Source organism: Phoenix dactylifera, chromosome 4 (assembly GCF_051530095.1).
Source record: "Phoenix dactylifera cultivar Ajwa chromosome 4, Ajwa_hap1_PhDact_Kaust_v1.1, whole genome shotgun sequence".
Taxonomy (NCBI): domain Eukaryota; kingdom Viridiplantae; phylum Streptophyta; class Magnoliopsida; order Arecales; family Arecaceae; genus Phoenix; species Phoenix dactylifera.
Window position 1 is genome coordinate 948,610 of NC_143193.1, and position 26,826 is coordinate 975,435.

A 26,826-nucleotide genomic window follows, 5' to 3' on the forward strand; every position below is an offset into this window, starting at 1 on the left:
CAGTCTGTTTCCTATCACAACCATGTTGTGGAAACATAGGACTTTATATATATATATATATATATATATATATATATATATATATATATGTTGATGATCTTTCAATTAACACATCTTCATGTAATCATATGTCACCCTTCTAAGCTGGCAAGCACATATATAGGATACACAAATCATAAGTGAGGCCATGCACCCATGACATTTATATCTTGTTATGATCCATGTAACATGGCCTAAGAACCACATAACATGAACCGATCAAGACTTGACTCATTAATTTAGATTAACTAATCTCGTTATTTCAGACTCGAAAAAAAATTCCCAAACTTTGTACCAAAAAAAAAAAAAAACAAGAAAATTCCCAAACTCCCAGCAAAACAAAGAGGTGACTTCCCAAACAGAAGGTCAGCAGGGGTCCACACGACCTGGTCTTTGCAAGAAAAAGAAGGCAAGAAAGAATGGATACGGTAAACCCTCCAAGCCCCTCTTAACAGCATCTTCGCTTGCACTCTCCACCACATAAAACCCCCTCCAATAACAGGTCGCACAAAGCTATTATTGGCAAGCCAACCTCCTAACTCCACGACCTTGGTCCTTCTCCATACTTATTGCTCTATAAATCCTAGTAACCAGCCCATTGAGAGGAGAGGAGAGACAGAGAGAGAGAGAGAGAGGGGGTGGGGAAAGAACCAATGGCCAAGCTGCAGCTTCTTCCTGTCCTTGTCGCGCTCGTCCTCGCCCTTGCCGGCGTTTCCCTCGCTCACGATTCTGTCACCAAGACCGTCGGCGACGCCCTCAATCCAGATGGCCTCGTCCTTGAAGGCCGTGTCTACTGCGACACATGCCGTGCGGGCTTCGAGACCGACCTCACGGCGTACATACCCGGTAAGCCAGCTAGCTCCATTGGAGAAGCTTAGATGCAGTCCCGATTCCATTGCATGTCATGCAATCTACTTAAATCCTCCCTCGAACTCCAATTACACCGTGACATGCGATTCTGATCCAAAAGATTAAATAAACAAAGCATTACGACGTGCTACTCGATCGTGATCGGTATGCATGCAGATACTGAGAATGCATGGCTTGCTCTGATGCAGGTGCCAAAGTGAGGCTAGAATGCACGCGATACGGCACCGATGAGGTCACGTACGCGGCGGAGGCGACGACCGACCTCTTGGGTATCTACCAGATAGTAGTGCCTGGCGACCACTCGGAGGACCAGTGCTCGGTGGTGCTCATGAAGAGCGCGGTCGACAACTGCACGGAGATCAAGCCCGGCCGGGACCGTGCCCGGGTCGTGCTCGCCCAGGACGGCGGCCTGCTCTCCAACGTCCGCCGAGCCAATGCCCTCGGCTTCCTCATCGCTGAGCCGTTGGCGGAGTGCGGCAAGCTGCTCCAGAAATATGGCTTTGCGAACGACGACGACTGAGCGAGGAGAGCAGGCAACAACACTAACGACGGTCACGTTGCATGCCTCCAATAATAACACCTCCAATAATAACAAAAATGATGATGATGATGATAATAAAAGCATGGCTATGTGAATGCCGGTTGAACATTTATTGTATTATATGATATGAATGTGCCTTCTTGTGACAAATGGTCATCTAAGTTGGTTCTCCCTAACATCTGTCATGGAATTTATGTCAATTTCTATTATTATTGTAGGAATGGTCATCAAGAGTATTCAAGACTCGGTTTGGCCTCTGAAGCTTGGGTGCTAATCCTGCTGTTGGGTTGGCTGGATTCTGAATGTGCATTGCATAGGACCCAAGGGTGTGCTATTTGTATTGAATGAAGGCCCCACTTTAAGAGATGGCCATTTTGTGGGTCACATTGATGAGCGTGGGCCATCTTTCAGCGGCAAGCTATTTTGTATGTTTTTGAGATTTATGTGGGTTATATACAGGGACATTGAACATGGGCTAAGTTTGGCTGAGTCAAATTCAGAATTTTCAATTAGTCCAATCCATATGAATGTAAAATTATGTCTACTGGTGACCCATTTTCAGCCCTAATTATTTCGTGCATTTGTGAGTAAAGAAGAGATTTGTTCAGCTAATCATTGTAATCCACCATGGCAGTAGTTATGTTTACATATTCCAACTATCTGAACTTTTCGCCAAGAATCATGCTGATTAGATTTTATACTCAATAGATGAAGAAAAAGAGATGTAGAGGACAGAGACAGACTAGCGTAAAAATTTCAACGAAGAAGAAACAAAAGAAGAGGAGAAAGATGCAGCCTAATGATTTGCTAGTGTTCCAGACATGCCATTTTATATTAAAAGAACACTAATCTGTCATTCATTTTACTACATTTTTGAGCTATTTTAATGAGAACTTATACTCTGTTTCTTATTACTTAACACACATCTTATTTTTAACATTCCAACTAAGCATTACCTGTAATCAGATGTTCTCATTACAAACTTCAATATATGGGCCTCCTGATCACATGAAAATAAATGCTAATGTTGAAACCTTCACTTATAATATCAATTTATGACCATGTAAAAGGCAACATGATCGTGCCCCGATTCATGCTACAAAAAATTATGTAAAACAACAGCTTAACAGCAAAACAAAAATGTACAGTTCAGAGTAATTGTCAGCGCCGATGGTACAGTTTCAGCAGCAGGAAGGAAGCAGCAAGGGCAGCAGACTCAAACTGTTGCTACCAAGGCTTAAGATCGCCTACTGGACCTGTGGTCCAGTTCAGAATCTTCTCACCTGGTTTCAAGAAACAGTTCTCATGGTGCGGCAGCTTGCGAGCCAGACCATTCAGTATTTGATGGAAAGCATCTCCTGGTTGGGCAGGTTGTGGGAAAAGCATAGCCTGCTTCATCGAAGGGTTAGCAAGTAATCTCTGCTTCCTTAATATGACCTCTGTTGGTATCGATGTGAGGATAGCATCCAGCTTTGGAACATCCTTCTCAGCCACAAACACACCAATCTCCTCCCATGGAATAGCATCAGCAAAGGGCAGCACGATGTCGTCGGCTATGACTACTGGTATGCAACCAAAGATCACTGCTTCCACTAATCTGGGACTCCATGGGGCCCAACCCAGGGGACACAAGCAGAAAACAGCCCGCTGCATGTCTTCATAGTAGGTAGTTGGGTGCTCGGTAGAGATGTCAAAAAGAGGATTGTTCTTGAAGTTCTCCCAAACTGATGCCCGAGCACCTCTGAGCAACAAATATTAGGGAAAGATACTATGAATGAGGATGACTACGATTTAGCAGGCAAGCAGTCAAGTGATGAATAAGCTTATCGAGTGACATAACGTGGGTCGCTATAAGATTCTGGAAGTTTACCTTGCATAGTATCCACCCTCTGGATCATTTCCCACATCGTAAAACAAACCTCGGAAGTAAACAAAGATAGAACGAGGAATGTCAGGAGGGATCAAGTGAGCCTGCATCTTCTGTGGAGGAGCATACGGAGGAATGGTGATGGAACCATCCTTCAAGCAAACATGATTTCGTTGCCCGAAAGTTTGAACCAGTGTGGCTCGTTGAAGCAAATGAAGAATTCCCCGATCAATTGCTTTCTCTTCCTATACCACAGAAAGGAAAAAAAAAAAACACTGATTATATGAGCATGAGTTTTAACAAAAAGGAGCACTGTTTTACATCTTAGCAGTGCAAATATAGATTGAAGAACACGAGCGCTATTTTCTTACCTGATAGTGAAAGCATGCCCCAAAATCATGCGGAACAACAAAAAAGTGGTCTGCCCCTTCTGTTCTATTCCAGTAAGGCCAATTTGTGGAGATTAGCTGTATAGCACTTCTCATCATTCGTGGCGATTTAAAGGGCAAGGGAAGTCCATTAGGAGTTAGGTCACAAGTTGAGTATACAGGCGTGTAGAACCAATCAGCTTCTTCAGCGTTAAGAGTTCGGACAGCACTTGACAACAAGAAACGATGCATGAAGATCTCTGCAGCAAACATGTGGGTGAGGCATCTGGGATCCTTTTGGAGGATCTTCTTGTTGTATTTGCTAGGCAGCTCATACACAAACACCTTCAACCTTCCAACAGGATCATCTTCCAGAACATCACCAGCACTCCCTACATTAGGAAGTTTCACGACATTAAAATAATTGCATTGGCTCATCCACATAAGACCCTAAGACAAAACTCAACATGCAAAGCATGGATTAAAGGATTCAAAAGTGAACAAAAAGACAAAGCAGCAAAAGCATCAAGTTTATATTTTATATGAGTCACAGGAATGGAACACCTAAAATTTAGCGAGAACAACTATTATTTGTAATAGATGAACAAAGCTCGCAAGGAGATAAAAAGTAGCTAAATATGCATTTATTAAAAAATAAAGACTTCATTGGTATTTGATGGCAAAAGTTCAGAATGAGCATAATTTGCTAGTAGCTGGTCTAATGTTGAGCACGGTTTTACAGGCTCAAATTTGTATTACAACTTAATAAGGGGCCCAGCAGGAACAGAGAACAGAAGGAAATAATATATAACTAACCACTTGCACTGCAAGTCCAATTAATGAAACATGTAGAAGGTGAAATATGATAGTATGGCTATTTCAATTGAAAAAACAAATACTATGACCATGTTTTGATGACCTATACTGAAAAACGTGCATTATATACTGTTCAAACCAAGGTTTACTGAACTGGTACCGAGGCTCATAACAGTCGGCAACCGGTTCGGTACGGTATGAGTCTGTACCATGCCGTTGTGGGATGTACCAAAACAGGAAGAGGGAGGGGAGAGGGAGAACAAGAGGGAGGGGGGGGGGAGAGAGAGGGAGGGAGAGGGCAGAATAGAGAGGGAGAGAGGGAGAGAGTAGCCGAGTCCTCCAGAAGCTTCAAGAGCTCTAGATCCACTGATGGGACCGGGATGGGGAGAGAGAGATTCACCTAGATCTTCCACCACCCCTGCGATGGGGTCCTAGGGTTTCGAATGAGAACGGAGCACTTTGAACAGGGACAAAGCATCGAGCAAAGCTGCAAAAGGGCTGGAAGAGGTGGCGAGAGAGAGAGAGAAGGCTTCGAGCTTTGGATCTGGCCTTTGAGCGAACATTGAGAAAGAGAAGACTCACATAGAGCGAGGAGCGGTCAGAGGAGGAGGCTTCAAACACATCACCTAAAGCAAGGAGCAGTTGGAGGAGGTTTCGAACACATTAGAAGGGGAGAGATGAGGTTGTAGGGACAGTAAGGTTTATGTATCGAATCAATGGGATATACTATGCCGGTAACCGACTAGTCTAATTCAATACACTCCAAACTAGCTAGTTCAGCATGGCATGCCAAACCTTAGTTCAAATCATAGATCACAAGATCAATGTTAGGTCTGATATACATTGTTGACCCTTTCTTTATTAGCTTAAGTTTTTTGGGTCAACTGATTACAAAATATGGTACAAGAGCTCATGTTTCCTGGAAGTCATGAGTTCAAACCCCTCCAATTTAGTTTTATTTAGTATCTTATTTATTTGTTATCTTGATTTTTATCTATTTCTGATTGAGCTATTCCTCCAAGTGCATGGTCCAGGATGCAGGCTGGATTTTACTTGAGGGAGGGGGTGTTTTCATATAAGCCCGATATACATTGTTGACCCTTGCCCTATCAACTTAAGCTTTGGAGGTCAATTGGTTAGTTAAAAATATAACAGAATGAGCAAAATCAACCTGGCTAATATACATTACAAGTAAAGGTTATTAGTTTTTGAGTTTTTTTTTATTATTACCTACATCATACACAGTGAGCAGAATCAAGCTGGCCAAGATACACTGCAGTTAAAGGGTATTGGTTATTCCATATTTTACTTGCACCTATATGACAGTTCATGGGAGATAACCCTGTTTAACTTGAGAATGTACTTCAGAAAATTACATTGCGGGAGAATAAAATTCAACAAGTATGATGAACTTTACTTCCAACATTCTTAGAGAATCTTAGTGTATTATCCAAATGACACTCATATCCTCTCCATACTCTCACTATCAAGAGACCCTAGGACTCCTGCAAAGACAAGAGAAAGTAACAATGATGTGACAATGTATCACCAAAATGAAAATGGAGAGCTAAAGTTCTTAATCACCTCCCCAAGCCATGAGTCCTTTAAGTTACTTTTGTTAATGTCTTGTAACTTCTTGACTAGTCCTGAAGTGCCAAGTCTTTGCTTATGCTTATAATTATAATTGAACCGTTATGATCTCCAACCATAAGTTGGATAATATGAAGTTTTCCAACCAATAAATTAGCTTTAACAGCATGTCTATCAGAAGTATCCATAGTATAGGCAGGCTTGTATGTGAAAGTCATTAAGATTTAGGCTTGCATCAAATTAAGCTCTTTCATGCATTCAACGAAAACTCAAAGTGTGAATTTAACTACTTAAAATTAGCCACAAGATGATAATAATCTTTATCTTCTCTATATTTCTCCCTCGCTAATGTTGTATCCTAAAAGATCTGGTAATTTTTTTCCTTTCAACCACCCCATCACCCCTTTGTTATGCTACATAGCAGTAACAACTAAGAAGATTGCGGTGAACGCTAAAACTACACCCATCAACATGAGGTAATTTCCAATGAGCCTCGGAACTTCACATTATGCATGAATAATCAGCTATGCACTTGTCAGTCATGCAAATAAGAAAAAGGGGCAGGTAGAAGGAATATATCAAAGTTGTGATTTCACTTCATTTCAATATCACTTGTGAGTAAATATTTTGTTTTCAGTACCACCCATATAAGTAGATCCATACTTACTAAGGCATGATCACTCTTATCGTGGAATAAGATATGCATCAAAAACTCAAAATCACCAACTAATTTACTTGAGCAAAATAAAATTGTTCCCAGGAAGGAAAGGGGGAGGGGAGGGGAGCAAGTTCCCACCCTTAATCAACACATTCCCATTATAGACTAAAAAGATATCCCCGTTTGCTGCTTTCAGATGATACCACCGACTCAGCAAACGAATAATGGATGATACAAGCTCTATATCTAAGAGGTGCATAAAAAAAACTTCGATGTTTTCGGCACACAGAGTTATTTGTGAACTTGCCAGGACTAACAACACTTTAAACCATTAAGTAAAGATCTGGCCAGAATTCTCACCCAGTCTCCAACATGGATGCTTGAGAAGTCAAGGGGAAAAAACGAATATTGAAATCCAATTATGTGTGATCTAGGGATAATCATGTCTCGGATCCATCATCCCGGCATAATTAGAATCCACAAACGACCATAAGACAGAACTACTGCATCTCAACCATGCAAACACTCATATTAACCTCAGAATGGCAACTTACAGAACCAGGAACCAGTATAGTTCACCTAAAAACTACCCATAAACTTCCAGTTCCTCCACACTCATAATTCTAGCATATTGAGAAGCATAAAAACCAATATTCTGAAAATAAATAAATATATATATATAGAGAGAGAGAGAGAGGGGTGATAAAAGAAAGACCTTTATCATGAAGCCATCATAGCATATAAAGCAAAAAGCAGTCTCCAACTTTCTTTTCCTATCGGCAACCTTAACAAATTACAATACAAAAAAAGGAAATCCACAAGCCAGTTCGAACCAAATCTCATACAGAAACCAAGGACAAACCCAATCCAAGCTCCAAAAACACAATTTTTGAAGCATTCACCCCCGGATTTCATCCAATCCAGATCGAAACCAAAACTTATTCAAGACCAAACAAGAAAATTAACACCGAAACACACCTGAAATCCGCTCTGTCTTGCGATTCAGCTCCGCCGCCCGAACGCCAATCCCGTCAAAGAGAAGGGAAAGAAGAAGAAGAGCAAGGATCCACATCTTAGCTTCCATCGTTCCCCTTCTCCAAAACCTCCAATTTCCAGCTGGAGAAGCCTAGAGAGATCGAAGAGAAGAGGACTAGGAATTGGGTACAACGGAGAGAGGAGAGCCGGGGAAAATTGTCTATAAAGTCGATTGAGAATGGTTGGGGGGTCAGTGGGGGAGTAGTTGGGGGGTTGGGGAGAGGGGAAGGTTTTTCTTAGGAATTGGGCTTCGTAGCGAAGAGAAGAGAAGAAAAGATGAGATTGATATAAGAAATTTAGACAGAGCACGTTGGTTTCAATAGGACTTGCTTGATGAGAAGGAGAAAAAGAGAGCAGCTTTGGAAGAGAGAGAAAGAGACAGGGAGAGAGCCGTAGATTTCTTAGAGAGAGAGGCGTGGGGTGGGTTTGCTGGAAGGTCAACCTCACCGACACACGAAGCTGTGGCTTTCTTTCATTCTTCCCTCCACCTCACCACCTTAGTCTTCATGGTTTTTCTCTATATTTTTTGGCTTTATTCCCAATGGTGAGATATTTTTTTTATTTGTAACGTTCTTTAAGTTTATGACTTGAGTTGGATTTAGGGCATGCTAGATCCACATGGATGCTTTCATGACTAAACCTAAAAAGCTTGTATTGGCTTGCAAATGATCGATCAGTGTTCGAGTTTGGATCGAAATAGAAGGCTTTTAGGTTTAGGATTCAGAGTTAGAGTCTAAAATCGTGCTTATCTGATACCAATTAATCACACTTGTTATTTTTTATCGCAAAGGATTAAAATACATTCTTCTTTCTCTAATACTCATACCAATATCATTACAACCACTCATCTTTCTTTTCATAATTAAAAAAGGCCAATGCAAGGACATAATAAAATAATAAATAGTTTTTTTTAATAATTTTAATTACTTTGATATTAGTTAATGTGGATCATCTTCTCGATCAAATCAAATATGGATGTTAACTATAGGTTCGAGCTCGATGGTCTTGAGCCGATCTTGACGGTTTATATCCTAATTGACAACCATAGTTTATGAGTTCTATCGTCGATATTGAACTTGCTAGCATTAGACCAAGTAAACTAGCAACAGATCCACTAGTCAAATCAGCACCCATAGGAAAAAAATTACCATGCAGATCACCTAGAATTTTAAGTGTCTGCTTGACAGGCAATCAAGTAGATCAAGATCTAATCATGAATCTAGTTTCGGGTTAAGTGAAAATTAGAGACTGGAGGAACAATGGAACTAAATTAGGCTGGATCAAGCTCTGGCCTGCATACCTCATCTAACTTTTTATGAAATGAAGGTGGAGTTCAGCCCTCGTTGCATTCATAAATGATGTATTAGATCCCTGTTTAATTACGAAATGACGTTTAACTTTAATCCAGTGCATCCTTAATCAAGAATAATAAGGTGGATGAAAGCAGGCATAATAGATTTTATGCTCAAGACTATTGGCAAATATTGCTTGAGCAATGCTGATGACAACAACTATATCAAATATGGAAATCTAAAAACTCTCTAATTCTCAAAGGATCATCACATTCTGGAGGTAGGGACCACTTGTACCAGGTTTTTTTTCTACCAAAAGCAAAGGGTTGTAATTGTTCCATGCAAAGGTTGTCATTATAATATTCTCCATAGTATTTTACTGATTTTGAGTTTATTTCTGTATGGACTTTCACAGAAGGATCAGATATTTGCATGGATCTTTTATAAAAAGTATGCACATCATGCCTTACTTTATGTATGAATAGCATTCGTAATTCTCTCATGCATATCCATGCAAACATGAAGACATTTTAACTCATCTGACATAAGTCAGGGAGGCAAGGTCCCTGTGTAATACTTTCATGGCTTTCCACAATAAATTCAGTAACAAACCTAAAGTTAGGCAACCCCTTTTACCTAAATTTCCTGACATTTTGATACAAAATCACTAGATAGAATATATGTTAGAGAAACTAGTTATTGCCATGATACGAAGTTATTGTTTGGGTGATCCTATGTTTTAATATGTAGATACATGGAATAGAAGTTCTAAATTCATCAACCACAATCCGCGCTATGAATGGGATTTTGAACTTGGAGGTTGGGGTGTTAATGAAACAGTTTCAACCTTCAGGGACCAGACCTATATGATGAGAACCATAAAACTTATAGGACTATTTTGGTCCACAGAAAGAATTTTGGGACTCAGCTACAGTGATAGACTGGATATGAGAGGAGGGGTAGAGGAGGGATACGAGCCCTCTACTTCATGACATTTGGTAGATAGTGAGAGGATGCAGCACCTTTCAGATTATGCATGTTTACTAGGAGGCAAACTGAGCTGCCAATTGGATGGCTACCTATGCAGCGCAGCATTCTGGAGAGGTCTTTTGGACTCATCAGGGGGTTGTGCCAGGTTCTAGCCTTTGATTCGGTTGACTACGCCTACACTAAAGTAGGGTGAGTAGCCGGTGTATAAAAATAAATGAATAAACTGAAATATTTTTTCTAGAAAGCTAATGCCTAGGTATATGATGTCTGAAAAAATAATTTTTGCATATTTGGTTGTTCATAAAAAAAGTGGCATATTCCAGATTAGCTTATATTTGGTAGAGTAGAAAGTTGTATAAAATAGTTATTATGTCACATTCAATCTAAAAGCTTAAAGAGACTTTTGCAAACAAAAAAAAAAAAATTCTAATTTTCAGCATATGAAAATTGGACTTTTTCATGCTCTATATAAATTTTTCGTTTTCATGAAATATGAAAATTTTGTTTCTATAGAAAAACCACTTTTCTATCTCTCTTCTTTCAAAACTCTAACCAAACACGAAAAATTTCTTCATTTTTTCGTTGTCCTTATTCCTTTTCTTCTGCCCGCAAACCAAACGAGTCCCGTAAAATCTTCTTTTGTTCTTGCTAGCAAGTTGACATGATATTCGGCACGTGTGCCTAAATTCATGAGTTGTCCAATGATAACTTGGACGTATACCTATAATGCCAGGGTTGCAACTGACCACACCCAACTTAATTACAATATATAGAGAGAGAGATCCATGAGCTTCTAATTTTAAAGGGCGACACCGCGTTCTTGCAAGGTGGCGGGTGGCTTTCGGGCAAACCACTTGCTTACGCTATCTTTCCATTGGGAAGTAGACCAAAAGGTTAGGTTCCAATGTCCTAATTTTAATTTATAGCCGGGTTGTTGGGTGTCAACCACCGGGCAAGCAGAGTTTGGCCGTGGAAATTGACCTCCAACCTCTTTTTCCTGTGCATCCGCCCGCCATCTTATTGGAAATTATGGTTCTCGTTGGCACAACTCGTTCCAATTCGTGGTCTAGACGCCATGCGTAGAAGGAACGCTTCCTTGGATTTTTTGGTTTGGACGAAGACTAGCATTTAGCACTTGTGATTAACATGACTTGTTTGAGATGGCGGCGGAGTATTCGGTGAAAGCTGGCTTCTCATCTACCAGTATTTTTCGACCAATCAGCCTGTGTAATACAAGATACGAGCTTGTTAATTATCAAAATAATGGCTTTGTAGTGGATGAATGTGATGCATGAATTAGCACCGGAAGCAATACACTTCGTTACATAGAGCCCATGGTCCTTGGTAAGGATAATAGTTAAGCTGGACATGGAGAAAGTATATGACAGAGTGGATTAGTGCCACCTCGAAGCTATTTTAACCAACCTTGGATTCTCTTAACAATGGTTAATCAAGGTCGATGCTTGTGTCAATGAGGCTCCCTTTGCAGTTCTTCTTGATGGATCTTCGACAGAATTCTTCAAATCCATTGGGAGGGGATGCTGAATTTAATTATCTCATGTCCATTCATATTATGTGCAGAGATGCCCGCTAGGGCTCTAAATCTAGAGACGGAAACGGGACATACTTATGGTTATAAACCTAACTGCAACCGTTCAGTAATTGGTCATCTTCTATTTGAGGATGATTTCCTATCGCTATTAGGAGCCGAGCGAAGAGACTGCTATAATATGAGAAATCAGGATAGATGGTTTATTTGGATAAATCTGTGTTATTTTTAGCCCATCTACCCCATCTATTCTACAGATTCGAACTTGGCCATTATTTGGGGGTTTCTTTGTAAGGAATCAGATTGAACCAAGCCAAGGTCAGAATTAACCGAAAGGCTGGCTTTGTGGTAGTGGTGCAAGCTATTCTTTGCTCGTGGGCCTACTCCAATCAAATCGATCCTCTGCACCTCATGTGAGGCCCAACCTCATTAGGTCGGCCTGTTGGCTCAGCCCAATATCTGAATGCAGCCTGAAGGCCCGTTCGAACCAGAATGAGGATAGAGCCCTGATTGAGCACGGCAGAGGACGAGTCCTCCTCCTCCTCCTTGGACTTTGTCCGAGACTAAGAAACTTTAGTCTCCGCTCTATATAAGCTCCTCCCCATCCTCTCCATCCTCCCCTACTAGAAAGCCAGCCCCAATCGGCATCCTCTTCCTCAGACTCTGCTAGATACTAAGAAACTCAATCTCTGCTCTATATAAGCACCTCTCTATCCTCCCCTACCGAAAAGCCAGCCTCAATTGAAGTTTAGTCATCGGCTTCCTCTTCGATTCTTTTACGATCGTCGACTGTGTCAGCGTCGCTGCTGTGGCCCACCATCGCCGGAAGCCAAATAAGAAATCGGCAACTTTAGATTAACCTTCTTCTGCTTCTTCTGTGGTCTTTGGAAGCCCTAATTCCGGCCGATGATCGCTGCAATTTCTGTCAATAATGGGTACTCTGTTTTTTTTCTATTTTTCTTTAGATTTTTCTAATTTCATTCCTTCTTTTCGATCAGTGATGCTGCCAGATCTTATCACCAAGGCCTCCACCCGGTTCCTCATGATGCTTTGCAGTCGTGGTCGGGGCTCCGACCGTTGGGAAGCCTTAGTTCCACGATATAAGGTGTAGAGATCTTTGTTTTCGAATAGGTTTCCACCGTTAGCACTTGCTACCACCGGCTACTGACCATCAGTCGGTTGTGGTTCCCTGGGCCTCCCATCTTCCACCAGCAGCCACTCCTCTTTCTTGGTTAGAGAGAGAAGCTTCCTTTCTTTCTCTTCCCCACCCTTTCTTTCTCTTGTTTCTCTCACTACAAAGCTTCTTTCTACTTGGACTTCCTCTCTACTCTCTTTAGGGTAATTGGATCCAGTAGGGACTCTTCACAGTGACTTTGGATTGACCTTGGTAAAAGACCCTGGCGGGTGGCACACTATCCTCCACTTTGGCTCTTTCCGAACATCGTTAGATTTGATCACCCCCCCCCCCCCATCTCTGTCGAACCATTTGTGCTCTAGTCCGAGCATGATTCAATGAATTTTACTTCATCGAACCGACCGGGGTGTGGGGCACTCTCGCTTGGTCAGCCCTTTGAGGGGGTTAGAATTTAAGATTTTTATTTTTAGAAAAATAATTATGATAAAATTTTAATGAAAAATATAATTTTTGGATATTAGGCTTTAAGAAGGATTTTCAAGATGAATTAGATCTGTTAGTTGGATTATGTTCACAAGATAAGTAATGTATCACTTTTTCTAAATTTATGAGCCTTCATTAAATTATTATATTCATGACTTTTGAGTGGTATAATTCATTATGCATAAATTTGATGGATAGTATATTATTACAAAAAATATTATTTTGGAATATTATGACAATATATGATCTTATTATGGATATGATTGATTGATTTTGACACCAAATAATTTTGGAATTGAAATATAAAATCTAGAACCATTTAAATTTCGACATGACTATGTTGAAGACTCCGCTAATGAGAGCTAATACATTGGCACACGATTTGTTCTGAAGGTTGTGTCCAAAATGATTAGTGACATACCACCAGCAGACCAGCAGTCATAAAGGACTTTGCTGCAAGATATGCACAGCTCACTACAAGAAGATTAGTCGGTGTTATGACCCTGCTACATGATGATATGGTCATAGCTCAGGATCGATTAGATGAATTGAATATTTGAAAGAATCTAAATTAATGAATAGAATTTAATATTGTAAGAAAGATTTGATTCGCATATTAGTACAGCATTTATGATTATTTTCTATAAATTATTATCTATTTGACTGTCTGATTTTGTTTAGTTAAAGTGATCATTGTCTAGCTTATTATACGATTCTTTATTTTTTTACAGATTCAGATAACTAGCCTGATCGGGGTTTGCAATATGGAAGAGCGACTAGCAAAACTTTGGCACAGATTATCTTAGAATAGAGTTTATTTAAATTGATGTACTACCCTAAAATATTGTTAGAATTGTGAGACATTTAAATGTTGAGCTAGTTATTGAAATAAAGTTTGCATATTATTATTTAAATTATTTCGATGTATATTTATGATATCATATTGAGATGCCTTGCATGTAAGGCTGCAAATGGGTCGGGTCGACCCAACCTGGTTAGACCCGGCCAAACCCATTTTAGAGGATCTGTGGGTCTGGGTCAGATTTTAAAATAGGACCCGTGGACCTATTCTATTTTTCGGGTCGGGTCATCAACCCAATCTTGACCCAACCCGGACCCGACCCATTTCTTTTTTGGGTCAATTTGGATCGTTCATCCAATGACCTAATCCGACCCGAATCCAGATTATCCATTTAGGCCCGCAAGCCGCAGCCCATAACCCATTCACTGATTGATTAACCCATTTTTTTGAGTCCTCAGGCCCATAACTCATAAACCATTCCATTGGTTATTTGATTAAGCATCAGCAAGAGGCCAGAGCCATGAGCCATCAGTGATTCAGCCATAAGCCCACTACTCAGAAGCCCATTTTCAGCCTTATTAAATCGAAGGAGAGTCCCCAGTCCTTTAGGGTCCGTTTGAAAACTTGGAATTGAGGAGAAAGAAATGGAATGGAAGGGAAAGTTAAAAATTTTGATGTTTGGAAGTATTTTAGTAGAGGAAAAGGGAAAGAAAAGAAGGAAATAGGAGGAAAAATTTTGGTCTCCAATTCTCTCATTTCTTTCCTCCCATAAGTGAGAGGATTTGGAGAGAAAGGAATTGGAGCTTAATAAATTTTTGATAATACTTATCTTACCCTCTACTCATAAGTATGCCCCTTTTATAATAAGGGTATTTTAGTAAAAGTGTTAAGAAGGTATGTTTTTTTTTTTTTTCTCTCCAAACTTCCAAATAAGAGGAAGGAAAGTACTTTCTCTTCCCTCCTAAAACTTCCAAATAGAGGTGAGGAAAGTCTATTCTATTTTATTCTTGTCTTTTCCTTCCTTATTAAAGTTTTCCTTTTTTTTCTTTTCCCTCCAAAACTTCCAAACGGAGGCTTAGAGAACCCTAGAGAAGTAGAACCCTCCCTTCCTTGAGCGCTGAGGCGGAGGCGAGGAGCCGCGGAGGAACCCTTCCTTCCCAGGTCCATCTCCATTCTCCCCCTTCAAGGCTTTCTTCCCGGGTCCATCTCCATTCTCCCCCTTGAAGCCTTCCTTGCCGTGGAGCAATCTGCAGCGATTCAGAGGAAATGAGAGAGGAGGGATGAGCATTGTTCCGGCTGGAAAGAAGGGACTCCCTACATGCTACAGAGGAAATGAGCATGTGAAGCCACTCGCGATGACATTAGTTTTGTTTTGGGTGGAGAGAAAGAGAGACGATGGAGATGGGACACCTTGGACGGTGGAGATTCTTTTAATTTTCACCCTCGCCAGATCACTCTCTAGGAGGACGTCTCTTTCCTGCAAGGCACGCCGAACATAATACAGATCAGACCATGCCGCTCTCAGCTCCATCCCTGACACCAATATATCAGACAAGTGGTAGCTTCCAGCCGCAATCATTCTAAAATCGGGGCTCCTGACCGTGAAGTCTGCCCCGTCCCGTGGGTAGGGGTTTCTTTTTCTTTTTTAGAAAAAGAAGGGAAGGAAGTTTTAATGGGTGGTGTGCTGTGATGTTGCAGTTGCTGCCTGGGTACTCCCTTTGAGGTGGAGATGGTGGGATGGGACTTTTATTAGTGAGGTCCCCGTCCTCCGTCCACGTGGTCCCTTCTGGTGCCCAAGATGAATAAATTTTTTTTCCTATGGGAGGAATGATCGCAGGCTAGTAGTTTGGCCTTGATCTGCACATAAAAATACTGGGCATTTTGCTCTACAACCTGAAAACCATGCGTTTGCAGTTTTTTTTCGGGTGCAGGCTAGTACTTTTTTTTCAGCTTTTTTTTTTTTTTTTTTATAACTCGGATCCGAATCCGACCCAGATCCAAATTTTTTTAGGTCGGATTTGGGTTATACATGGACCCGATCCGACTTGAATGACCCATTGAGTCAAAAATTGTTATCGTTGATCCGATCCGATCCAACCCGATTTTCGAATGAATCGAATCTGGATTCAAAATTAGGACCCGAACAAAAAACTAGATCAGGTCAGGTCACTCAAGACCCGACCCGATCCGACCCATTTGCACCCCTACCTGCATGCTTGTGAAAAAAGTTTTCTATGGATATATAGTAGTTGACACGACCCCCGATTTGTGAACTCGGGTCGGGAGCGCGACACCTCACCAGTCCATCACCCGGCACATGCTATTGTACCAATCAGTCTCATACAAGGTCCTTGGTGAATCCACGCATAACTGAACACAATTTCTTGGAAAGTCATATAGAAGCCACAATAGCAGGCTGCGCTTGGAATTCCTAAGCTTGAGGATAGAAATGCGATGGATTACTGTCACTGAGCCATGGTTCAGCTGTATACCAATATGTAAGAAGGATACAATGATGATGTTGCTTGGGTGTGGCTACATGCAAAATGGTGTACTTTTCCCTATGAAAGCTTGCCTTGGTAAGGCTACCTATTGGCCAAGTACTGCACTAATATGGTTTTGAGTTTCTGATCATGCCCATGCTGTTGGTGTAGTGAGCTACCTAATTCTAACAAGCACCATAGATTGGAGCCATGCAAAAACCTTTCTCCAATCATTTCTGATGATAGTTGATGCCTCTACTGAACAAACAAAGCTCATTTACTTAGTATGGAAGATTCGGAAATTCAAGGGAACAATGAAATGTTTCAAGGTATGCAATCTCCACCACATCAGCTAGCTAGATATACTCTTCTTGCTGCTGAATTCTGGAGCACCATGATGAAGGAAGCTGATATTCTATGTGGAAACTGGAGCTACTCTTCTAGCTCTCCAATAGTAGAAGCTAATTCCTATCAAAAACTTGTTCATTGGCAACCCCCACAACCAGGTTATCTTAAACTTGGTTTCAATGGATCGGTGCATCTTACATCAGTGAGTGGTAGATGCACAATTCAAGATAGAGAAGATCGACCTCTACTGGCTGCTACTCTCCGTTTCCGACCTTGCTGATAGGTCAGAGCTCAATACAACCTATATGGGGATGATTGTTGCTACTTCAGTTACGAAGGTGCCTCTGCAACTAGGATGTCTAGCTCCATAGATCCAATTCCTCATCACATCCTACATTGCAAAAACCTTGTCAATTATTTAGATCTTTGCGAGATGCCTACCTGCCTTCCATATATTATGAGGATTCGTAAGTATGTATTTAGTCCCATATTAGTTGTGCACTAGGTAGGCCCTGGATACTTATACAAAACCAAGAAATCCAAAATATAGCCTTTTTTGGATGAGATCCTGAATCTTTAAAGATGGTATCAAAGCAAACCCATACTCTAACTTTTTATGTAGCCTTTTCAAATGAGGTCCTAGATCCTTACAAAAAAAAATATGAACCACCAGAAAGAAAAATAACTAAATAAAAATAAGTAATCAATATTTATTTATTTAATTGCTCTTGTAAAAATATGCATGAGGCAAGAACAATAAATCATAGTTAAAAATGCATAGCAACAATGATGCATGGCATTTTATTGCAAGTTTCTAAAACAAGATGAGCATTTCTTCAATATTCTCTCAAAAAAACTTGAGTAAGTTGTGAACTACTTGTGTATAAATATTAAAGTTCATGAATAAAGGAATAATTCTTGGTCAATTGAATTAATTGAAGATGATTTGGAATGAGGATAGTTCAAAAAAATCAAATTGGGGAATGAGGATTACAACCCTAGCCAGAGTCAGGACAAGGATGGCTAGATCTTTTGTCGGCTATGGATTATCATGCATTCAACAACCCCAACTGCTAATATTATGAGGATTGTAACCCAACACACATCCCCCAACCCCACCACCTTCCTCTCTGAAGGGAAACCATTAAGTAGCCAACCGTTGCAAATTTTTTTTCCAATATATACGTATGCCTGTAACTCAGTTTAAACCTCTGGGGTTTAAGCTCGAGTCCACAAGGGGGGAAATGGAATCAGAAGGCCAGCCTTCAGGAGGTGACTGCTTTGGAAGCAATAACACAGAGAGGAAGGTGGCCCAGCTGAGGGCCATAGTGGAGGAACAAGACCCTGCTGCCAAGGTGTTGCTTCCCGTCATCCCTTGCTCCCCTTCTCTTGTTTTGATTGACTGGTTAGCTTTTCATTTATGGGTTTGTGTTTGATGTTTTAGTTTTATTTCAAGTTTATTTTAACTTTAATTTTTTGGAATTTGTTCGCTTTTCTTTGTGTGTTTGCATTGACTTTCTTTTTTTAAGTTTTCTTTCTCATGCTTTCCATTGGATCTGACATTCTCTTATTACGTTCTCTTTTCAGGCTGCAACTTTGCTCTCTCTCTCTCTCTCTCCCTCTCTCTCTCTCTCTCTCTCGCTCTGCTTCATATTTCAATCATTTATTTGTTGTGTTTTATTGGTTTGTCAAGTCCCGATGCTGATATCTATCTGCTCTTATACACAAGGTTTTACTAATTTGCTTTTCAGTTGTTTGCCTAAATCAAGTTGACCATTGGTTTAATCTACCTTCTTGCTCCATGCTAATATGTAGATAGATACATTTGAGTTTACACACACACACACACAAAAAATAATAATAGAGAGAGAGAAACACACACACAAGAGAGAGAGAGAGAGAGAGAGAGAGAGAGAGAGAGAGAGAGATCTTCCAGCATAAAGTTCAGGCTCTCATAATCAGCAATTGTTGAAGCATTCTTCTGTATGATTTAAATGTTTCAGCTTCCTATATCTCTTTGCACAGTGGCTAATGCTTAATACTCTTTCCAACAGAATTAACTTTGTATTTGTGAACTTTTTTTTGGTGGTGGTGGGCGGGTGGGGCGTATGCAGGAGTTGGACAATTTAACTCTCAGAAGGTTTTTACTAGCACGCGATCTTGATGTCAGGAAGGCTTCCACCTTCCTCCTGAAACACCTGAAATGGAGGCAATCGATGGTTCCAAATGGTTTCATCTTAGAAGCAGAGATCCAATATGAGCTTTCCCAGAAGAAGGCATTTGCTCAGGGATTCGACAAGATGGGGCGCCCTATAGCAGTTATCATTAATGCTAGACATAATGCCTCTAAAAGAAATATGCATGAGTTTAAGCGTGAGTTCTTCAAACTGGATCAAAGTATAGAAAGCATTCACAGAAGCAGCAAGTCTAAGTCCTTATGAATGCATTTCATCTCAACTTATTGCAGGTTTTGTTGTGTATGTTATGGACAAGCTATGTGCAAGGTAAATATCGATATTTAGCTATTAATTTAGAGTAAAGGAGAAAAAGGGCAATTCTATAATGCGAAGGACAACTCTTACTAATTTCAGATTTGATGATCTATATGCTTGAAGAAATGCAGGCATCTTCGCATGACTGAAAGTTATGAGCAAATCACAAAACACCCACCAGGAGAAAAGATGACTTGAATTCCAATGGTTGAACTTACATAGGATGTTTAAAGATATATACAGATTAGAAAATTAAGAAATTAGACAATTCTGCCAATGAGGTTCAAACATAAGAGAAAAGGGGCAGAGGAAACTGGGGGCATGTATATGATAGGCCTAGGTGTTATGGGGTGGGTTCATTGATGACGAAACCCACCAATTCATTCAACTACATTTGCCTTGCAGGATGGCAGGAGGTCAGGAGAAGTTCTGCATCATTGGAGATTTTCAGGGCTTTGGATTCTCGAATTGCGACATTCAGGGGTTCTTTGCAGCTCTAGAAATCTTTCAGGTCTGTCTCTACAAAAGCTCTGGTAACTAATGTGGTTATCTACAGCTACTAAGAACTAATCCTTTGCCAGTTTGTTGCACATATGATGATTTTGGAAAAGAAAACTACTAGAACTGTGAACCTAGATAACAAGAACTTTGCTTAAATACATTTAACTAGATGCTCTGCGAGACTTAAGTGGCGATCGAACAAGACATTGGAATTATTCTGGAAGGATGGAAAGAAGGGATGTCTGTGATGTGAAAACATATGGTTAAACCACAGAAGAAATTGGGAACATCATCTATACAGGACTTAATGGAAATATAGAGTTCATAAATTCCCCATGCAAACAAAAGTAGATGACAAAAGGAGTATGTTACCGAGTGAGATAAGTTCTTAGTGTTTGTCGACAGAGGGTGGAATGGATGGATGGCAGTCCGAGAGAAGAGAATGAAATTATATGATTGACTAAATAATTAGCAGCCGCAGAAATTCGGAGATAAGCAGTATCTGTTTCATACTGGTGCTATGACTGAGCCCTTCTATTTATCCAAAACTAGAGGGAAAGAAAGGACAAACTAGAATAGATCAATATTTATACACCCTCACTTCAAAACATATAGTTTGAAAGGGGGAAAAAAGAAATAGCTAACTGCTCAAGTCCACTCAAAAGCAGTTAATGATAAAAGTTTAATAGCTGGAAGATAAAAAATTTGAGTGGACTAGAGATTACAGCCAGTCTTCAACTATGTTGTGATTTTACATTAGAGTTTTGAAGTAACAAAGACTGAAAGTTTGCCATTTGTCGGGTCATATCATTCAACAATTGCATAAGCATAACCAATCAAAGTAATGTTACTTCATGTTGTAATCAGTCAAATTCCCAGTAGGTAACTCATAATTTTATTAACCATGTTGCTTTGCATTCATTACCTTATCATAAACATGTTTTCATAATATGCTTTACTGAGATAAATCTGTATTTAGCTGCACCACAGTTAGTTAATAGCATGAAATCTAATTACTCCTGTCCCAATCCCTACAATGACAGAACAACTACCCAGAAAGGCTTGGCAAGGCGCTTATGATCCATGTGCCATATATATTCATGAAGGCATGGAAGATAATATACCCATTTATTGACAGCAATACCAAAAATAAGGTATCATCACAAAAATTGCTTTTCCTTGTTGTAGTGTGAAAGTTGGCCTATGCATTCTTTTTACAAATTTCATCAAATGTCTCCAAAGAGACAATTATTTATAGCAATTGATCAAATGAACAAGAAAACAATTATTCAATAAAAGCGCAGATTTTTATTGTAATTAAAAGTCGTTACATTCATAATTTTGTGGTTTTCCATTGACTTAAGAAATAAAGATTCCAAATAACATACTCACATGATAATATAGGTTTCTTGTAATTTTACATGCCCTATTTCGAACTCTCATGAAATTTTTTATTTGGTTTGTCATAGTATGTTTTTGTTGATGAGAAGAATACGAAGGACAAACTGCTGGAAGAGATCCACGAGAGCCAGCTTCCAGAGATATATGGTGGGAAGCTGCCACTGATTCCCATCGAACAGTCCATCTAGTTTACTTATTCCCTGTAGTTGGTCTCCAATTCTAGATGAAATGTAGCAAATAAAAGAGTTTTCTTGTATCAAAAGCTTTAGTTTATGCTCTTAAGATGTTGGCTCATGCATATAGAAGCAATGAAATATGAAGAAGATTCTACAGTAACTGTGTTGCCATCATGCCTTGCGGTCAATTAACTCCAGCTTATGAGTTTCACCCCACAAGCTGTTATTGTAAACTGTGGGCAAGGTAGAAGTATTGAATCAACGCATTAAGTATACCAAACTAGTGCAGAAGTCCATCCCACCAAAATATAATGATGATATTGTGAAAATATTTGTTAAGCAGCTTCTCAAGGCTTTTGCTCCAAAATCGTCTCCTCTGCTATTCTTATTCCTTTTCTTTTTAAATCTTTAAAAGTCCATGTTTTTTTGATTGCTGAAAGAGAATTATCTGCAATAAGGTGAAGAGAGTTTTTTTAACTTCAAAGTTTTCCAATGCCAGAAATATAGTTTCATACTTCTTTAATCTTTTATCATCACAAATATACCCAATTACCATTGTACCGGAAAGGAAGTTTAGAATTACATTCTAAATATTATCCATGTGATACCCCTGCAAAAGTTACAAGGGCTGAGAGAGAATCCAATAGGAGTGGGATGAGGTTGCTTATCCCAAAAATTTCAGGGTCACCAAAAGCCATTCAAAAACTGATTTGCATTACCCTGAAAATATTTCTAAAAGCCAGATACATCCTTTGTCAACCTCTACAATTCTTGGCTCTTTTTCGCCGTGCAAGGTTATCATATGTTTAATGAAGTCAGGCATGTATATAAACTCTTAACAACATCAATTGCCCAGTTGAAGTATGATAAAGATCCTTAATGCTCTATCAGAACCTTTGTTAGAGACTTTAAATCCATGTCTTAGGAGAAAGCCTCATTTTTTTCATATTATCCCACTCTCTTTTAGAAACTGCAACAGTATGTTCACCTTTCATAGCCTATCTAATTTAATCTTCATTCTTCCCATCATCAATACCTATCCATGTTTTAGTTTTACAAGCATAACCTAGTTAGGTGATATAAGCTCTTATATCTTACAAAAAATAATTAAATCCCTATTATGTTAAAAAAGAGCATTAATATATTTTGGGTCTGTCGAATTTGCCCACAGATGAATATTATTTGATGCCCAAAGAAACTTTGTGATACAAATTTAATTAGCATGGGTAGCTTCAGAAAGAGAAATGCCACATCCTTTCTTTTTCCTGCATTGGAATCCAAATTTACTAAAACTTTTTTAATTAATTAACATGGTAGCTTCAGAAAGAGAAATGTGACATCCTTTCTTTTTCCTGCATTGGAGACCACATTGATGATGATGAGTTTTTCCTGCATTGGAGACCACATTGATGATGATGTTACAAGAATAAGATATATAATTTAAATTAATCTTAATTGACATCGAGTGTGCTAGTTAGAATAAATGGTCATATGGACATGGCAACTTCTCCAAATCATTTTCTGATTCAAGGGATTCAGGCTATTTAGATCAAGAACTTTGGAAATTCAAGCAACAGTTTCCTATCTAATTAAGATGTCATTTAACATGCCATCATACAACCCGTTCAAGAGCCACAGAGAACTCTCTTATCCATCATATGATGGCTTGAGCATGGCACCATCATTGAACTTGAATTGGACACTGGTCATGCTATAATTATCAAACTACAAATTAGCGATAAAGGGAGAGCAGAAAATATGGACTATGTATGTATATCTACCTAACAATTAATTATTTTCGACAAAGAAATATGTGCAAGAAATTATGATCACCATAAAGCAGATGAATGCAGGTTTCCCATAATCAAGGCGGACCATGAATTTGTTATCTCCGCAACATTAAACAGATTACAGAGAGAAAAAACTAACCAGACAGACACCCCAATGGTAAAATAAGATTCATAAAAGAATTGCTGCTTATGATCCTGTTGTGGCAATACACCATGTCTCAAAATAAATCCAACTAAAGGAACAGAATTTTTTCATAGTTTGGAACCAGAATCACACTGGCAGGCAAACATCAATATTTAAAAACAAACTGACCAGGCAAAAATATGGTCTTAATGAAATGAAAAATTTAGACCATAACACCTATACTCTTGGGCGAGGAGCTCAACCAATCAATAACTTGTTCTCGTCCAAGAAGATGTATGTGGGTACCTCCAAGTTGAATGGTGCAGGGCCCTTGCGGATTCTGCCGGATGCATCATAGTGAGAACCATGGCAAGGGCAAAACCAGCCCCCAAAATCTCCAGCATTGGGTAGAGGAATGCAGCCCAGATGAGTACAGACACCAACAACCACAAGCCACTCTGGGTTTTTCACCCTAGCTGAATCCTCCTGCGGATCACGAAGAGATGCCACATCCACACTGTTTACCAGCTTGATATCATCCTCTGTTCTACGCCTTATGAACACTGGCTTCCCACGCCACTTCACAGTCACCGTGCTCCCTGGGTCAATGCTAGAGAGATCGACCTCGAGGGAGGCCATGGCCAGTACATCTTTACTAGCAGACATGCTCAACACAAACTTAAGAATAAGGAGGCGAAGCAAAGATGCATAGACAAATCTGCCACCACTCAAAACAAAGTAGGCAAAAGCTCTCTTGCTAGGATCCCCTGGAGGAAAGCGCTGATGGTTGTGTTCATCATAGACAATCTTTGAGGTCGGGTTCTTCACAGCTGCCACAGTTGCAGGAAGGTCAGCTAACCCCACATCCTGATGCCTTGGGATGAGAGATTCAGTAGAAAACCCTGAACAGTCAAAAAATCAAGAACAAACAAGTTATTAATCATATTCTATCTTCATCAACTATAGATACAAATCCTAAGAGTGCTGTAATTTATAGCACCAAGCACTGTATTTCATGATATGCATGATGGATCCAGTCTTTCCTGAAATCATCCTCACAAAACAAAACAAAACAAAAAAAAGAAATCCCAGAGAGTTTGCACAAGACAGAGAAGCATACAAGTAATTAGAACTGAAGACAGGCACGCATATATTGCAAACGATTTCTGGCTACAATAAGGTAACTGCGGTACATGGCAATACAAGATTACCATCAAAGATGCACAAAAAGAAATAAGTATTGCAAAAAATGATCTTGTCAAGCATGCATGACTTTATGATTCAGCACTCAATCCAATCCAACAAACATTAGATTATGTAAAGGAAACTCTTGAAGTTGGGAACACTAGGCTGACACTGAGAGCATCATTTTTTTTTTGCTACATTTAGGTGAGTAACTCAGTGGGACCTATGCACTAAATACATGAGAGAAAAAGGCAGATTGAGAGAAGAAAAGTGAGAGATATCATTCTTCCTTGTCTCTCAAATAGAGAGAGAGAGAGAGAGAGAGAGTTTTATCAGTACTATCATCAATCAACTGTTCATTCCTACTTAGTTCACCAGTCCAATGTCGGCTAGGAATTGGCACAGTACAGAGGGGTAGGTGGGTGGCCTCTAGCATTTTTTTTATTCTACCATCTCTCCCCTTTTCATGAAAATCACAAGCAAAGCATGTAAGAAATGCTAGTCGAAGATTACGAATATGGTTAAGATCCTGAATATGGTTAAGATCCATTGACCACAAGTTGGCCTGCTTCAGATAAGAAGCAACATGGCTTCACAGGCATTTCTTATATCACAAAAATCATTCAAACAATCAGCCTTTATCTTCTGCATGACCAGGTTGTGCAGGTAACCAAAATACATTTAGCGTGCATGTTAAATTCTTGAATAAAAAAAAAAAGATAGACATCTCTTACTCTCTGGAGGGCGCCAAGGTATAAGAAAAATCTGAAATAGTAGATTTGCAACTTAGCAATCTAATACCTACAGCCTAAACAGCCCTAAGCAATTAAAAGTTCTGGCTAGCCCAAATATAAACATTAAGGCCTTAGACTGAATCAGATCCTATTATAGGCCCGTGATATCAAATCCTAGACCCAAGCCCAATCCTAAATGACTACAGTTAACACCTGTTCTCAAATCCAAACTCGGAGAAGTATAAAGAAAACCATGCTTCCTTCAATAACTTAAGCCTTCAAGGTAATGACATATACATAGATATAGTCCTTATAAAGAGAAAATAAGGAAACAGTGTCTTGCCAAGCGCAGTCTCTCCACCAACCTATGTGCTATGAATCCATTAGAACAAAATATATAAGCAAATTCTCCTTTTTCATAATGGATTTGATACATGTCATAATAGTATGTTCAAGATTTACTTACGACCCGAAATTCAATCACTTCAGCACATTCTAAGAACCTAGAAGAGTAGCCTGGGACATTTTGTATTCAAGTACAGGTATAGACTTATACGACAGCGTGATACAACATAGGTTAAAGGTACCAACTACCAGCCCATTTAAACCATCAAGGTGACCTATAATTGTTGGCATGTCGGCGTCACAAAATGCTGCAAAGGAGTAGACCCACTCGATGGTAAATGATCTTTAACGCTCTCTAACTTTTTATCCATCTCAGTCCTCCGATGTCAAAGGTTCCAATATCACTAATTGGATCGATAGGCTCCATAAGTCGAGATTTGACGAGAAATCTTTGAAAGCTGATGTCAAGGACATCAACTATCAAGATGAAACATTTGCAGATGAAGGCAACACAATAAACTATGAAATTTAGAGTCATTTCCACAATATTAACGTGATATCTAGAGCAAATATTATATAGAATCAGACAAAACGGATCCAAAAACCAAAATAGTACAGAAAAAAGTGATATTTCCATCTCCTTGTAAGAATCCAATGTTCGTCGAGAAAAAATCAAAACAAATCCTCGAAAAAATGGGTTTATCCGCGAAACGAGATGCACGAATTAAAATATGAAAAGAAACCCTAGAGATTTAGACGCGAAGGAAAGATGATCTACTGAGATGGGGAACCCGAACCTCTGGTGGCACCGAGAAGGCCCGATTCGAAGGCGACACGAGCGGGGGAGGCGGCAAGCGGTCTGGAATCGTCCCGGGAGGAGAGGGGGTCGCCATGCATCGGATTCCCGGAAAACAGGGACGAGGAGGCGGCGCCCGTCGGCCTCAACGAGGCGGCGGCGGCGAGCCTTTTTCCGGCCAGCCTCAGCATCTTGCGGCAAGCCTTCTTCTCCTCCTCCTTCCGGTTGGAGCTCCGCGGGGATTTCTAGGGTTTCTTTGGATCGATCGATCTCAGAAGCGAGAGAGAGAGAGAGAGCCGGGGGGGGGGGGGGGGGGGTGGAGGCCTGGGATCGTGAGGAATGCGACGAAATAGGAGCAAAGAGATGAAGAGGTTGACCAATCTGAACCGTTCGAATGAGGACCCGTAATCGGACGG

General features: G+C 39.9%; 4 protein-coding genes across 5 annotated transcripts; 2 read left to right on the forward strand and 2 right to left on the reverse strand.

Annotated features, from left to right (window-relative positions):
* Positions 1-692: 692 nt before the first annotated feature.
* On the forward strand, positions 693-1,507 carry LOC103712402 (major pollen allergen Lol p 11-like). Its single transcript, XM_008798918.6, has 2 exons — positions 693-885; positions 1,098-1,507. The coding sequence occupies exons 1-2, from the start codon at positions 693-695 to the stop codon at positions 1,427-1,429; spliced, it is 525 nt and encodes a 174-aa protein (XP_008797140.3). The 3' UTR covers positions 1,430-1,507.
* Positions 1,508-2,465: 958 nt separating this feature from the next.
* Positions 2,466-8,318, reverse strand: LOC103712403 (putative beta-1,4-xylosyltransferase IRX10). Its single transcript, XM_008798921.6, has 4 exons — positions 7,728-8,318; positions 3,689-4,077; positions 3,321-3,562; positions 2,466-3,191 (listed from the first exon to the last, which is right to left on the reverse strand). The coding sequence occupies exons 1-4, from the start codon at positions 7,831-7,833 to the stop codon at positions 2,678-2,680; spliced, it is 1,251 nt and encodes a 416-aa protein (XP_008797143.3). The 5' UTR covers positions 7,834-8,318; the 3' UTR covers positions 2,466-2,677.
* A 9,750-nt stretch (positions 8,319-18,068) lies between these two features.
* On the forward strand, positions 18,069-21,596 carry LOC103712417 (uncharacterized). 2 transcript variants are annotated; one of them, XM_088719466.2, is made up of 7 exons: positions 18,071-18,221; positions 18,454-18,849; positions 18,981-19,239; positions 19,334-19,370; positions 19,764-19,869; positions 20,903-21,013; positions 21,329-21,596. In XM_088719466.2, the coding sequence occupies exons 3-7, from the start codon at positions 19,083-19,085 to the stop codon at positions 21,446-21,448; spliced, it is 531 nt and encodes a 176-aa protein (XP_088575592.1). In that variant the 5' UTR covers positions 18,071-18,221; positions 18,454-18,849; positions 18,981-19,082; the 3' UTR covers positions 21,449-21,596. The 2 variants fall into 2 exon arrangements, with proteins under 2 accessions (XP_038989371.2, XP_088575592.1); XM_039133443.3 differs by lacking the exon at positions 18,454-18,849 and having other exon boundaries at positions 18,069-18,221.
* A 1,785-nt stretch (positions 21,597-23,381) lies between these two features.
* LOC103712404 (cytochrome b-c1 complex subunit Rieske-4, mitochondrial-like) lies at positions 23,382-26,713 on the reverse strand. Its single transcript, XM_008798922.6, has 2 exons — positions 26,412-26,713; positions 23,382-24,252 (listed from the first exon to the last, which is right to left on the reverse strand). The coding sequence occupies exons 1-2, from the start codon at positions 26,599-26,601 to the stop codon at positions 23,609-23,611; spliced, it is 834 nt and encodes a 277-aa protein (XP_008797144.3). The 5' UTR covers positions 26,602-26,713; the 3' UTR covers positions 23,382-23,608.
* Positions 26,714-26,826: the final 113 nt, after the last annotated feature.